The 12,141-nt window shown below is 43.4% G+C and overlaps 1 protein-coding gene across 1 annotated transcript in view; it reads left to right on the top strand.

The window, feature by feature from the left end:
- gli2a (GLI family zinc finger 2a) overlaps positions 1-12,141 on the top strand; it is an 85,981-nt gene that overhangs the window by 54,807 nt on the left and 19,033 nt on the right. The window contains exons 4-5 of the mRNA XM_073473874.1: positions 4,925-5,130; positions 9,695-9,910. Coding sequence (XP_073329975.1) covers positions 4,925-5,130; positions 9,695-9,910 — 422 coding nt within the window. The remainder of the gene's footprint in view (positions 1-4,924; positions 5,131-9,694; positions 9,911-12,141) is intronic.

The raw sequence follows: 12,141 nt of genomic DNA, 5'->3' as shown, positions 1-12,141 counted from the left end.
GCGTCTACACGGACAAACTTCTGGCACTTTTATTTGGAAGGAGTAAAGAAATTCTGATCTGTATTTTGACCGTTTCTTAGTTTCAAACATACTGTAGTAGCCACCCATAGTGTTCAGGCATGATGGAGGTTTCTTTAAATGGCTCTCCCAAGAGCTTCCCCATTCAAGCCTCTGGAAAACACACTTCAAGTAACATCTTGTCAGAAAGAGGGTGGATCGACAAGGCTTCAATAATGGTACCTGCCAAACAGGACTGTTATTTGCAGCCTCCTGACAGGCAGCAGCAGTAAATTTCGCCTTATTATCACGGCCTCATACACCACACTCCTGGTGGTTTGAGTGATTTACAGCGGCTGCAGTGATCTGTGTCGACACGCTGATGTTTGTTGATGGATGTAGGTTTTTTAAAGTGAGATGTTGCAAAACGGTTTCGGTAGACGCGGCGTGGAGAGTGGTCGTGTCGATTTCAATGGAAGTTAATTTACTTCAAAGCGAGTTCACACATGAAGTTCTGATCATATATTTTCGTTCATAACACAGCGGTCTTATCAACAACCTCATCAGACTAATTGGGAAGGTATTTTTTAATTTGTTTCAAAGTCTGTGGCTGGTAAACAAATACAATGAGACTATACTATAGCAGGCTCGTCGCTCTGTGCCATAGAGCTTTATTACACTGTTGCACCGACATTTCTTTGAACACAAACACCAAACAGTGAAGTTTATTTTGACTCGATCTTACATATGCCGTCCTGCCGCCACAAATACTCCCCAGAGCACCAAATGTGTATTAATCCACAGGTGAAAATAGTCCAGAGTAGGGTGAAGGGTTACTGTTTTTACTTAGTGTCACTGCTGATTGGTGCATGACTTTTCCACATTTTGCAGTATTTAAATGTTGTATTTCCCCCTTTAAATGGCATATGATGCCCAAAATGTAACAAAAGTCCAGCAGTGAAGTTGTAGTTGGTACTGCTCAGCTGCAGACTGGCAGGGTCAGAGCACGGGCTGCTGGTGTTAGCCTATAAAGCATCGCTAGAAGCCAGGAAAAGAAGCAGTGTTCTGACTTGATTGATAGCATGAAGTTGTGAATGAATCGCCAGCGTCCAGGCTTTTCTATCTCCATCAGATAAATGGCAAATTAATTGTGATAATATCAGAATTGCCAGAGTAACACAAGGCCATCGTTTGCACAAGGGGTGATGTATGAGGGTCTTGAAACGAGGGGCAGGGGTCGAAATTGGAAGCAAAATTGAGCCAAATGCAAAAAAATGCATGACGATACAAAACATTAGAACCGTACACTATTTTCACGACACTTAAATAAAATCTGGCACCAGTTGTGATCCATCATTAAATCACCATCAGTTCAGGATGGAGGGAGGGAGAAAAGGAACGGGGAAACATAAAAGTCTAGATTGTGTGATAGCTCGAGGCTTCAGCGACACAGTGGGAATCCTGGGGTGTGATTACTTCGAGGAGCTTTGAGTCTGATAAGAAAGAGAGCCAACACGAGTGCCAGCTTACCCAGGTATCCCTCAGTGAAGCACTAATCTGACCAGGCACTGCCAAAGCTCTCTGTATGCTGCTTTCGAGGCGGACCGAGAGAAGCGTGTTTTTGTGTATGGAGCGTCTGTTTCTTCTCACTTCTCCCCTCCCGCCCAGAACAGAGGGCTCTTTATGGCTGTTTGCAGGGGAAGAGTGGGCCTGACGGCAGAAAGTTGGCCCTCGGACAAGGCCAGCAGTCTGCAGGCGCTTACTGGAAATGGAGCGAGGGCCGACGCTCTGGGTTGGTTGGCTCGGCCCGAGTTGGGCAGGGCCAGGGCCCGGAGCAGGTTGGCGTCCACACAGAGACAGTGAATGAGAGACTGAGCAGGGAAACTCTGAAGGGGGGGTGGTTCTGCCAAGTATTCTTGCTCGGTCTCAGGCCCACCTTTCATAGCCTGAGCCAGAAACTACAACCTGGACCTGGTCGCACTCATTTTATCATCAGAGTCAAATGATTTGACAACGCTGACTGATTCCTTTCAGATGTGGAGCTGCAACGATTAAGAGGATTAATCTCCCACAATTTGGTTACACAATAAATCATTTCAGTCATTTTTTTGAGCCAGAAGTGTCAAACATTTGCTGCTTTTCTTTATCGTTTATGACAGTAAATGAAGAGTCTTTGGGTTTTGGACTGTTGGTTGGACATAAGAAGCAATTTGAAGACTGGGGGCAATTTTTGGACATGTTATCGATTTAATTTAGAAAATAATCGACAATGAAAATAATCATTAGTTGCAGCATCTTTTCAGTATTGAAGCGTCTTTTTTACTGCTCCTCACGAGCCTGACAGCAGTTAGATATTAACTTGAGTATTATTTTTTGTATTTTGGTTTGCGATCAGCTCACAAAGAGAAACTCAGCTTTGGATGTAAAGTAGTCCCTCAGAAGGTCATAAATAACATTGATGAATCGTAATAGCTCGAGTGATCCTGGCATTAATCGATGAATTGATTAGTTCTATCTATATAAATTCATCTCCAAGTGTTTTGATAATACTTAAATGTGAAGACTTTCTGTTTTCTTTCCTCCTATATGACGATAAACTGAATATCTTTCGGTTGTGGACAAAACAAGACATTTGAGGCGTCATTTTGGGACATTTTTCAACATTTTACTGACCAAACTGCTGTTAAAAATAATCCACAATGAAAATAATCGTTAGCTGCGGCCTTTACTTTTAGATTATCTATTCCTTTACGCCCTTTTCTCACACATACACATACAGACTGTGTACCCAGCATGCAGTAAATGCTGCCAAGAGTCAAAACCACACATATAAACACTCGTGTGTTCACAGCCGCCATGGAGCTGCTAAAGTGTCAGATCTAAAGCATTTGCTCTCAGACTCTCATAAAGACAAACTATTCTGTTATTTTTATTACATTGTAGTGGTGTGTGCAAGTGTCGCTGTGGTCATTTTTATTTTTATTTTTATTTCAAAGGAGTCGGGATTGAAGTGACACAAGAAGTTTGTAATGTTTGACAGATTCTGGTAGAGCAAACATAAAATCTCCACATTTTAGACCATTTATAATAAAAATGTTGAGCTGACCTCAAACCTGAATTCCTTTCTGAAAGGAGGCTCTAACATTTTACTCACTTGTTAATCAGTCTCATTGTGTAAGATCCTCCTCAGCCCCCACTGACAGCATCGCAGTGAGTCAGTCGTCTGGTCATTTCTGATAAAAGGAGGAAACATTTTGCCTTCATAGGTTCCCCTAATCTGTATTAAGCTCAACCCTCTCCTCTTCCTGTCTTTAGAGAGATGGACTGGTTAGTTGTAGCTACTTGCATCAGAATGAAATACTTGTTGTGTGACCACATTATCCAATTTCATCAAGATAGTGACCTATGATGTCCCATTTCCTCGTTCCTCCTCACTTGTTAATAAGTTTGTTGTACGTAATTATGAAATATCAATTGTATCCAGTTGGTTAAAGGGGAAATAAGTAGTTTTTAAACCTGTATATGCCCTATAAAAGGACTAACAGTGCTTGTTTTTGCCACTGACAGGCTGAAGTGTCTGACAACATTACATAAATGATTCCTATGAATTTTCATTAAATAATAAGATCCCGGTGTCATTAGAGGAGAGGACTCGCTCTGAAATTCAAGGAAATGTGAGTCAGAGTTTGAAAATAAATTCTTGCTTGCAGTTTCTATGATAAGCTTCAAAGTCACAGCTTAATATGTGACTGGTTTTTGATAAACAAAACTTGTTTTTCTTGTGCAAAAAGGATCGAAGAATTGTTTTTTGTTGTCAGACTTTCAGTGCCGGTGCAGCTGATCTTCTGGACCGATTCCAAAACTATTTTAAAGTATGATTAATTTACACTCGTAAACATGTAAACAATAGGGCCCAGGTTTAAAAATAACAGAATTCCCCTTTAATATTTCCATCAATATCAGACACTTCCTTTAAAAACGTGTCTGAGCCTCTCCGTTCTTATAAAAGTGTCATCTTCTGGGCATGGTTTTCTGTCTCTTGGATGAACTTGACTTGTTCAGTCAGAGCACAGTTTCAACTCTGTCATTCAGCCTTTTTCTCTCTTAGTCATCGTTCCTCGTGCTTCAGCTTCTTCTGAGGGCTGAGTTTCCTCCAGGTGTTCTTACCACACACCGAGGGGAGCGACAGGCTGCTTATCAGAGCCGAAGCGCACGAGGTCGACATAAGTACTAGTGCCCCTTCAAAGGGTTGTGCCACCGCCAGCGGCCAGCAGACGTTTTTATCTCGAGTTCAGCCCCTCGGGGACTATTGAGAATTACAACACCCACTCGTCTGTGTTTCTGCAAGAAGAGCCGCCAGTTACCTGCCAGAGATGACAAATTTACTGTAAAGCCTGATGTGACCGGCAGGCTGTCGGAGAGCCTCAGACGAGATGACTTGCCAAAGGTGGCTAAAGGCAGCTACTTAAAGTTTCTGAGCATCCGGTTGCGCTCTCTTATCACACACCTTTTAATACGATGATGGGAGAGACCCTGTAGGTTTGCCCACCCAAACAGAAAAAAAAAAATCCTCCTCCTGGTAGCCTCGCAGAGGAAAGCCCTCGGTCTCGACATGTCTGTAGCTCCGGGGCTTAATAGAAGAAGGCGAACAAAAGGGGATTATTATGTATTAGCTGTGGGACAGGGGAGGGGAAAGGGTGTAAGTGGATTGAGACGGCAGACACTTTTGTGGAATAACAGAAGTTAAGGCTTGTCTATGAACATACCAGTGTAGATCACTCATGATGATAAGTGAGCACAATGCATGTAATCACATTAACAGGCTGTCTCCACTCCCCACATCGCCATCTATCTGTTTTTTGTCTACGATGCTCATCCTCCTCCCTTCACTTCATTTTCTAATCTATTTTTTCCTTCCTCTTCACAGACCTCCAGGACTGACGGGCAGTCCAGTCATCTCAGATATTTCCCTCATCCGTCTATCGCCCCACGCGCCGCCCGGGTCGGGTGAATCACCGTTCAGCCCTCCACATCCCTACGTCAGCCCCCACATGGAGCACTATCTGCGCTCGGTACACAGCAGCCCCACGCTCTCCATGATCTCAGCGGCCCGAGGACTGAGCCCTGCTGAGGGTAAGATTTAACACACACGCTATAATATCAATATAATATCAACAAATTTGATGTTGCTGATCCCGGAGCAAAGAAAAAACATGATGCCTCTGTATCTCACAAGAACACTTCACAGCAGCCTGGACAGCAGCCTAAACAAGAGGTAGAGAGGCTCATCAGTAGACTGTAGTAGACCTTAACCCGTGGTGGTCACAGTGAACCTGTATTAGAGAGTGGGTACCATGGGTACGAGGTTCCTGGAGGTACCTCCAGAAACAGATGCACTTAAAAAAGTACAGTATCCATTATCTTATACATTTATTAAAGAGAGACATTCAGGAAACACATTTACTGAACACAGGACACGTCTTAGATCTGCTGAAGCTAACCCTGAGAAGCTTTTACAGCGAGCAGCTACTCACTTGTAAGCTGATTACTCTGCTGTCTTGTTAAATGTTATTCTAGAGACTATTTGATATTTTAAAGTTCATTTAAAGTTCAGAAAATCATACATCGGTTCCCACTTGAGTAACACAGAGTTATGTGGCGGTTTTTAAACAGATCTTGAGATGTTTGACTTCACTGCTTCCATGTTTTTATGTTGGCGCTTTGCTCAATGTGAAAAGTCAAATTCCTCCCTTTTCCTCTTTTTTTATAATGCTGGTTTGCAGCCATATTAAAGTATCATCCCATCCTAGTGGACTGCATTGTAAAGTCAGTTTGGAGAATCATTTTCTTTTTAAAAATTTGACTCTGTTGCCTCAAAGACTTAAAAATAAAGTGACCTCTATCTCTCATCTCGCAAACTTAACAGACTCTACAATTTCCTTGATTGTGGCTACTTAAGTCTCTTCTTCTATCAATCTAACAGCTGTAGCACATGTTATGTCCTCATCCTGACATCAGTATTAAGTCAGAACAAGTCTTTCTTAATCTCCAATCCTTCATAATCCACATACAGAAGAGTATATTCATCCTTTGGTGATGATGACATCGGCATTAACGTTACTTACTTGTGACACACACTGTAATAAAACATGAGAAACTTCTCACATGCCGTCGCTCACTGGTGCTTGTATATACGCTCAGTGTGTCACATGTGTTCATCCATAAACACTCAGGTTACCGTCACCATCGTGCATTTGCAGGATGGAAACATTCAGTCGTCCGATGATGTATGCAGCGTACACAATGTGAGGAATAAACTGAAAGTGATGTGGAAAGTCTGTCGCTGCAGCTGCTTCGACCAGTTAACATTAAGGAGGTGAGATTAGAGTTGAGCGGGTTTACAATTTATGTATCCTGTTCACTATAAACCAACTCTGTCTGCTTGGCTGCAGACACAGTTTACACAGTCGGTAATTTAACGGACGGTGATAATTAGTCTTGCACCTTATACATTCCCCTACATACGGCACTGAAGCACACCTTTCATCAAGCATGTCGAGGTGTTTTTGCATGTGTGTGTGTGTGCATGCTGGTGATTTTTGCGGGCGTATCAGACGTAATGCTTAACTTTCCAGCTCATGTGTATTGTATGTTCGGGGCAGAAGTAACCGTGGAAATTAGCACAGACACAAACAAAACGGTGCCCCTGAGCTATTGAGTTCACACGATGACAGACCTGTCCTCCCTGCCCCTGTTCAAACAACAAAGTTGGAGCCACAGCGCTGCACCCGGCACCAATAAATCACCAAGCACACGCTGCTGGCAAGCAATGCTCCCCACCACCACCACCACTCGACCACCTCCACCTTTCAAGAGAAGCAATGCAGAAGAGATGCTGTCACTGATAAAGTGGCAGGGGAAGTATGGCACCAAATGGAGGGCACGGTGCAGCTCTGCAGAACATAAATAAAGTCTGTGGAAGCAGAGAGCTCAGTGAAGCGTATGTAAACCTCTGATAGGGATACCTGAGTGCCAGGCATGTGTTGAAGGTTGTTTGTGAAAACCTCAACTGCTCGAGGATTACTAAATAAATTACCACGATCCCCAGAGTGATGCCGGGTTAATTTAATTTATTTCAGCCAGATTTCACCGTCTGGCAGGTACAGTAGTTGTTCACAGCTTTTCACATCTAGTATCTCTACAGCACGTCTGGAGCCAAAACTAGAATCAAATACATATTGTTTTAAACAGTAAAGGAATGTAATTAAGTACATTTACTCAAGTACTGTACTTAAATACAATTTATAGGAACTTGTACTGTTCTTACATGTTTTTGATAACTTGCTTTGCATCAGAGCCAAAGAAGCACATTTTTGAATTCAATTATTTTATCAGCAATCAGATAAAATGCTGAAAATCAGATCTGAAAATCAGTCAACCATTTAGTGATTTACTTTTACTTTGGATACGTAAGAAAATGTAATGCTAGAAAATTACTTTATTTAATAACATTTAATATCAGATACTTAAAGATCATTTGGTGACTTCCTACAGTTCAGTTTCTCAACATATATCGTATCGATTATCATGACATCTGGTACAGACTGGCTACTTCTATATATCTTGATGCCTGTCACCAGGTCGGATTCCCCCGCAAAATTATAACACTAATAGGTCATTTTTCAAGACATTTAAGCTGTCACCATAACCTATTACTGAGCAGCTAAATCTGTTATCTGTAGGCTACATGTACATTAACCTCTGTATGAACCTTGGTGTGTGATCGGCACTAAAAAACAAGTTTGGATAAATGGATAGATCAACTCATCACCGTGCATCCTGCAAGCAGCTGTGTTCAGAAAAGAAAGACTGTTTTAAAGTTGCATCTTTCTTTCACTCACTTTCAAAACAAGTGCACACACTTTCGATCAGGACCGTTACCCCAGGAGGTGGAGGTGATCATACAGCTTTTGTTCACAGGGGCCACAAGAATCAACAACAGATGAAGGTTCATTGTAGCTGCTAATTTGTCCAATTTTGTTTATTACCTGCAAAACGAATCACATTCCCACCATCAGCTTCGGCTGCACTTTGTGTTTAGCATTGTCACTGATGTTAGCATTAGGCTGCACTCAAGTTCAGCCCCCGCAGAGCCACTAGCATGAGAAAACTGTGTCTGAAATCACCTCTATTTAATGAATAGTGAACCCAAAAATGAGCAGAAAGTGTCCGTCACATGGACCGTTTCACTGCAGTCCATAAAACTAGGTGGTGTATTCGGAAAAACATCGCTGCTTCTCCCCAGCGTAACTTTTTTGTGTGGTTTTATTGGGACCAGTGGAAGTGTAGTCTCCCATCCCTTCTGTGTTCATAAGTGAGGTCACACATGCACTAACACACTGACACAAAATGCAACTCTGCGGAGGTGGTAACGTGATCTGGCAGCCATGGAGAAACCAAAGGAATATGGCCGGGTCGCTGCTGCTGGAGCACAAACACACTGCCTGTGGACTGTTACTGCAGCCATGGCCTAATAGGTTCTGATGGATCCAGATTTTTTGTTTAGTGTGTGTGTGTGTGCAGAAGGTGGGGGGAGGCCGTGGTTTTGCTTCCCCCCTGATATCCCACTTGGCCCTCGCCCAGTGATCCCAACCCCCACTTTCCCCCACTGTTTCCACCAGCATGCATATTAATCCACCCCTGTCCCCTCCGCTCACCCTTACCCACTGGGTGAGGAAAAGGGAGGAGAGGGCAGGAAATGGAGGAAAAAGGGGGACACAGGCACAGTGCAATCCATCTCTCACTCTTATAGTTTCTGACACTTTTAAATGTGGCTTTACTGGGTGCAGGTGTTAACACATTTTACATCAATATTACCCTTTGCACACGCAGCATTTAAGGCTTCCTCAGCATTATGAGCGCATGTGTGTGTATGTGTGTGCACCTGCAGACTGTGTTAGACTTCAGCCTGTCAGACTTAAAGCACACACAACAGCAGAGGAGTGCAGGAATGTGGTATTCCTTCCCTCTGTACTACCCTCCCTCCTCCTCCCATCTCTCCCTCTGCTTCCTTTACTCCCTAGAGATATTTTCCCATAACCCAGCGAGCCTCAAAGACATCAGACATCTTTTATCAAAAGCCTCTCGCCCCGGGGCATGCACGCAAGCACAAATCTTCAAAATCTGTAAAGCAGGGCACTCGTCTCCTTTGTTGAGTCCTTCTCGCAACCTTTTCTGTTCTTGTCTTTGTTTTTGTCGTTCTGTCTCTGGATATATCGCATTTCATGACAGGAGAATGAAATCAAAATGTATTTTGCTTCTCTGACCTGTCAAAATGTGTTGAGCGTCACTTCATGGGTCGTGATCGCTGATGGTGTAAAATAGAGTACAGCTAATGCAGAAGTGCCTTTAACCTGCAATCTTTCTAATTGGGGAGGTGATTCCACTGGTTGCAGAAAGAGTCTGATCTATGTAAGCTTATGAGAAAAAGACCCTACTTCTCGCTGGATTTATTACCTCCTGATGAGTCTATGGTCTCAATCACCAGACCCAAACAGAATCTGTGGATTTTTTGTAGTTTTCAGTGGTGATCCAGATTGTTTTTGAGCAAATATCAGCGAACATAATCTATTTTTCTGGTTTTATTTTTACTCTAGAAAAAAAATTAACTGCTCCTCCTCCTCCCATTCTTCTGTAGTGACCCACGAGCACCTGAAGGACCGCGCCCTGTTCAGCCTCCCCCCTCCACCTCCAGGGGCCAACCCCACAGAGTACTACCACCTGATGGCCAGCGCCAGCCAGCGGAGCCCCTACGGTGACCTGCTGATGCAGAGCAGCGCGGCGGCGGCGGCGGCGGCTGCAGCAGCGGCGGCGGCTGCGGCCCATCTACCAGATTACATCAGCCCTGTGGACGGTGAGGATGAGACTTACAGAAATACAATTTAAGATGCTTTGCTTTGTTTTGACATTATTTTAACACGATATCATCCGTGTGATGATTTATCATCACTAACACACATGCATGTCTTTCATCCCTGGCACCAAGAGTAACAGCCAAACTTTACAGCCATCTTGCCCTTTGTTCTCGGCACCGGGCGTGTTGATACCGTCCTCTTATTCTTTCTCTTTCATGGAAGAGTTCCCCACATCAAAGCTCCTGCAGCCCAGACGTAGCATGGGGGCCACGGCTAGCTGAGTGTTGAGGGTGCATTAACGCTAAAAGCCCCAAGGCCAGGAGCTCGTAAAAACATGCGTAACCTCGGAGTCTCTCATTGTGATGGCGTTTCAGGTGTGTTCGTGCTGTTATTAAGAGTAACATCCTACAGAATAGATCCAGGGTAACCATAAAAGGGCAGCATGGAGAGAATTGGCCACGTTACCCTGAGATTTTTGTGTATGCTCTCTTCTACATGTTCTCACTCCCAAAGGGTCAAATACAGCAGCTTGGTCCGTGGCCTTAAGCTTCAAACTATGAGGCTTCCCCTCTAGAGAGCTCTGCCGGCAAGACTTAAGACTTTCAAAATAAAGCCTGCTGACAAACAGTTGACATATTAGGAGATATAATGACTTCTGGACTGTTACGTAATGGTTTGGTTGGGTTTAGTACGGAAGCCCTAAACAGTCATGGGTCAAACGTATCGTTTCCTCCTTTCTTTTCTTTCTGTGATAACAAGTTATTTATTTTATTATCACAGAAAAACAAATGTCGTCCCGAGATAATGTTCGAGAAAACAAACTGTGGTTATGTCACTACACAAGATAACAAATGTTGTTTTCCAGAGATAACGAGATAACTAATTAATCATGAGAACATGACTTCATAAGATTCATAAGAGTGGACCATGACATACACTCTTCTGTGACATCACCACATGAACTTCTTATGAATTTTTACCATCAATACTCCTAAATCGAACGTTTAAATCAGTTCATCAACTGCTGATCTAATAGACATTAAGCTATAAGGAATAAGAGGGAACAACCTTTTGTTTTTTTGTGGTAACGGATTAATTTATCTCGATTTCTCGGGGTGACGAAGCTCGTTTTCTTTAGCCCTCAAGAAAACGAGCTGGTTATCTCGTGATAATGACATAAATAACTTGTTATCTCAAGAAAACAAATAAAATTTAACTTATCAAATAACATATTCGACCCATGACCGTTTAGGGCTTCTGGTTAGATTTAGGAAAAGATCACACTCAGGGTTAAAATAACTACGTTCAGCCTCGCAACTTACGTAAAGTAAGTGAAGTAACTCATGTAATTTATGTATGTTGACTTACTTACGATACTTGATTTTTGGGGCCAATTCTGATGCCGATGTTGGGGAGTAAAAAAATTATCGACATATCAGCCAATATACACACTTTTTTTGCACTGATCTCCTCTTTACTCGATCTTTATACAACTGCACTAGAGGGTCGCTTCAAGAAGTGACGCCAGAGGAGAAGCTACAGTGTCGGACTTACAGAGTTTCGGGCCACTGACCAGTGGGAGCGAGAACGGGCTTCTCTCTCTGGTTCAGGCAGTTAAGGCAGGGATTAACCTTGTGGGCTGCATGTGGTGTCCACTTAATGGCAGGGATGAGGCAGCTTTACACTGACACACACACATGCACAAATACACACAGCAGTGCACAAAAAAATTTTAACAGCCAGGCAAATAGGCAGGCAAATGCTCACAAACTGGTACACGTGTTTGCACACAAACTCACAGAGACCAGCCTGTTCTCTCATGCCAGTTCGAGCCTCGGCCCTCTATCAAGATGACGGTCAGGCACCAGAACAGACGTTTGAGTTCAGCAGCGAAACGCATCCAAGAAACCTTCAGCCCTTATGAATGGGGAATAGAAAGCGCACAGAGTGGAAAACTGTCCGTGAAAGTCGGCCTTTTCGATGCCTGATAATCAAACACTCCCCTTGGCGCGCTCTGCTCCCCTCGCTCTTTTCTTTCATCCCGTCCAACCACCCACCCTGAAAAAAACGCTGCCCCGCTGCTTTCACCGCCGCAGTGTCACGCTCCCCGAAGTCACTGCATGACACTAATGCAGGCGTCCTCACGCGCAGGTAGGGGAAAACACAACAGGGAGAGGAAAAAAAAACCTGAATCAGATACGGGATCGCTTGGCAATTAATCTTTTAAATT

Source organism: Pagrus major, chromosome 9 (assembly GCF_040436345.1).
Source record: "Pagrus major chromosome 9, Pma_NU_1.0".
NCBI classification, from domain to species: domain Eukaryota; kingdom Metazoa; phylum Chordata; class Actinopteri; order Spariformes; family Sparidae; genus Pagrus; species Pagrus major.
Note: the sequence above shows the minus strand (reverse complement) of the source record. Positions and strands in the feature narration are given on the sequence as shown.